The 2,727-nt window shown below is 48.4% G+C and overlaps 1 protein-coding gene across 1 annotated transcript; it reads right to left on the reverse strand.

The window, feature by feature from the left end:
• Positions 1-891: 891 nt before the first annotated feature.
• Positions 892-2,520, reverse strand: BU24DRAFT_429498 (uncharacterized protein). The gene is made up of 2 exons (XM_033529744.1): positions 1,437-2,520; positions 892-1,385 (listed from the first exon to the last, which is right to left on the reverse strand). The coding sequence occupies exons 1-2, from the start codon at positions 2,213-2,215 to the stop codon at positions 941-943; spliced, it is 1,224 nt and encodes a 407-aa protein (XP_033376614.1). The 5' UTR covers positions 2,216-2,520; the 3' UTR covers positions 892-940.
• Positions 2,521-2,727: the final 207 nt, after the last annotated feature.

Below are 2,727 nucleotides of genomic sequence, written 5' to 3' on the forward strand. Positions count from 1 at the left end.
GACTGCATGAATCTTGTGTCCAAGGTGACGTGTAGGGTAGTCTGCGCATTCCCGTCGCAGCGTTTAACGATGGGCTCAAGACTTGCCTCCATTGTAAGATGGATCGAACTTTTCCTTAGAAGTATTGCAAATAATTAACTAAGGCAGCTATGATTCCGCAGATTGGAATTCGTAGCATGGTGGTAATGCTGATATCTAAGTACTATCTGGCCTCTCCTAGGATCCTAAACCAACCGGCCGGACCGATGCCAGGTGCCACCTCGCCACATTGTGACGTTTACGTGCTGCACACAATTAGGCGAAGTAAGGAGATCTAATGCACCCGTTCTGAGATCTCGCATCATACCCCTGTTCGTCTGAAAGGTTTCGTAGGTAACATCTTGTTCATGGAGACGAGTTAGATAGCTGTCCGCCTACTGCAACCACAACCCCACGCCGTCTTCCCCGCTTCCCCGTCGCTTCCCCATCGCCTCACCTCACATGGGCTCACCCTTCCACAGTAGATCTCATCCTAAATCTTGCCATCTAACGCATCGGGGCTGCCCCACCGACATTTCAAGTACCACATAACCAAGAAAGTCTTGATAGTGAGCTTGGGGCAATTGATTTTAGTCGCGACACAGGTCACAACCTAGATACATGGAGCCGGTGACGTGACGTGTTGCTTTTGGGATTGCCGATGACAGATGACTAGAAGGGCATTCGTCAACGAATATCGTGGAGCAATCGGTCATTGACTCGGTAGATGAGGATGATTGTATGGGTTTGGGAGGTCCCTTGTGCCTTGCTGCGGGAAGGAAATCTTACGTGCGATGGAGCACCGGTTTGGACGTGATATGAACGAAGACAACTAATTTGAATAAGATGTATATGACTACTTTTAATGATGACATTACAACTAAAACTAAACAACCTGGTTGAAGCTTACCCTACAGTAATACTACTGCGCATGTTTTGATCGTAGCTTTTTGATCAATGCTGGATCATCTGCTATATAACTCTCCACCTTCTCAAGTGGCATTGTATCGTTACGACCAAGCTTTCCCGAATCTTCGACGTGTGTGCTGTAGTGCTTTTCGTAGTGATATCTACGGGTAAAGCGTTTCCCGCAAATCATACAGATATGACCCTTGCCATCATGCACTCCAATGTGCATCTTCAGATGTGCGGACGTTTTGAAAGTTGACTTGCAACGCTTTTCCTCTGCAATGAGCCGGTCACATCTGAATACAGGTTCCCTTATGGGTCCATCAGTCACCTCATCCGCGCTAGAAGTATCGAGTTGGGTGGCAGTGTTAAGACTAAAGTCCTGCATGTCCGGAGACATTATTGTTCTCGCAACCGTCGCCTGGGTATCTTCAGGATATGATGTAATCTTCAACTCGCTAATTCTATGAGTGACATTTTTTCCTATACAGCAATGGATATGTACTTACAGGACAGTCCGATTACACGAAACTAGAATTTGATTCAACGAGGTTATGAAATTGGATACAACTTGTTGATCTAGGCGCTTTGCCGGAGCTGGGTCCTTTGCCGGAGCTGGGTCCTTTGCCGGAGCTGGGTCCTTCGGCGGAGCTAGATGCTCTGATGGAGCTGGACCCTTTGCTGGAGCTGGGTCTTTTGATAGACCCTTTGTTAGAGCTGGGTCCTTTGATGAGTCCTCCGATAGAGCTGGGTCCTTCAATAGAGCTGGGCGCTTCAATGGGCGCTTCGACGGAGCTGGACCCTTGAATGGGCGCTTCGATGAAGCTGCAGCATTTGATGGAGCTGCAGCATTCAATAGAGCTGCGGCATTCGATGGAGTTGCAGCACTTAATGCAGCATTCGATGGAGCTGCAGCATTCGATGGAGCTTCAGCATTCGATGGAGCTGCAGCATTCGATGGAGCTTCAGCATTCGATAGAGCTGCGGCATTCGATGAAGCTGCAGCATTTGATGAAGCTGCAGCATTTGATAGAGCTGCAGCATTCAATGGAGCTGCAGCATTCAATGGAGCTGCAGCATTCGATAGAGTTGAAGGATCAAACGAAGCTGGGTCATTAAACAAAGCTTGGGGATCAACGAAAGCTGGGGAATTAAACAAAGGTGGGAAACCGAACGAAGTTGGACCTCCAGAGAAACCTAAAGAATCTGGGATCTCCGGAGACAGATTCCAAGACATGAATTCCTGATATGCGTTGTCCGAGAAATTTAGTTTATGAGTAGAAGACATCGCATATAACACAGCGAGGGGATGGCAGTACAGGCAAGGGGCAAGAAAAACAGTAAAGGTGAAGGGCAATGGAAGTGTTTAACGGGAGAAGTTCACATCTGAAAGGTCCCTTTCGAAGATGGGTGCTAAGCGCTCCGACTGGAGTATTGACTTCTTTGACGAATGATCATCAGCGGCAGGCCCTGACATACATGCTATCCCATGCATCTGCGAGTTGCATCTGGCCATCATAGCCGCATAATTGGCCTATGTGAAGATGATTGTTGCATGGCCTAGCAAGGGTGTGAGAGACATTCTCAGAAAAGAATACAAAAGGGGCTGCGTCTCGAATCAAGGCAACATGCGGAAGCGGGCACAAGGCCACAGCAGCGCCAAGACTTCAATGTTTGTTCGTCCCACTCTCGGTTTTCACGAACTGTATCCACCAGGTTAGCGCCAATCCCAGGAGCTGGCAGCAACAGTATGTGCGAGAACGCATCTAGTCAGTGGCGGTGCCTTGGCCAACCTTTGAA

The sequence above is a fragment of the Aaosphaeria arxii genome (assembly GCF_010015735.1).
Source record: "Aaosphaeria arxii CBS 175.79 unplaced genomic scaffold BU24scaffold_33, whole genome shotgun sequence".
In the NCBI taxonomy this organism is placed as follows: Eukaryota; Fungi; Ascomycota; class Dothideomycetes; order Pleosporales; genus Aaosphaeria; species Aaosphaeria arxii.

What these genes read in the sequence shown, in the direction of transcription:
- BU24DRAFT_429498 (XM_033529744.1), bottom strand. Translation starts at nt 2,215, where the DNA reads ATGTCTTCTACTCATAAACTAAATTTCTCGGACAACGCATATCAGGAA. An exon ending in TCGTGTAATCGGACTGTCCT is followed by an intron (nt 1,386 to 1,436) that starts GTAAGTACATAT and finishes TCATAGAATTAG; the next exon opens with CGAGTTGAAGATTACATCAT.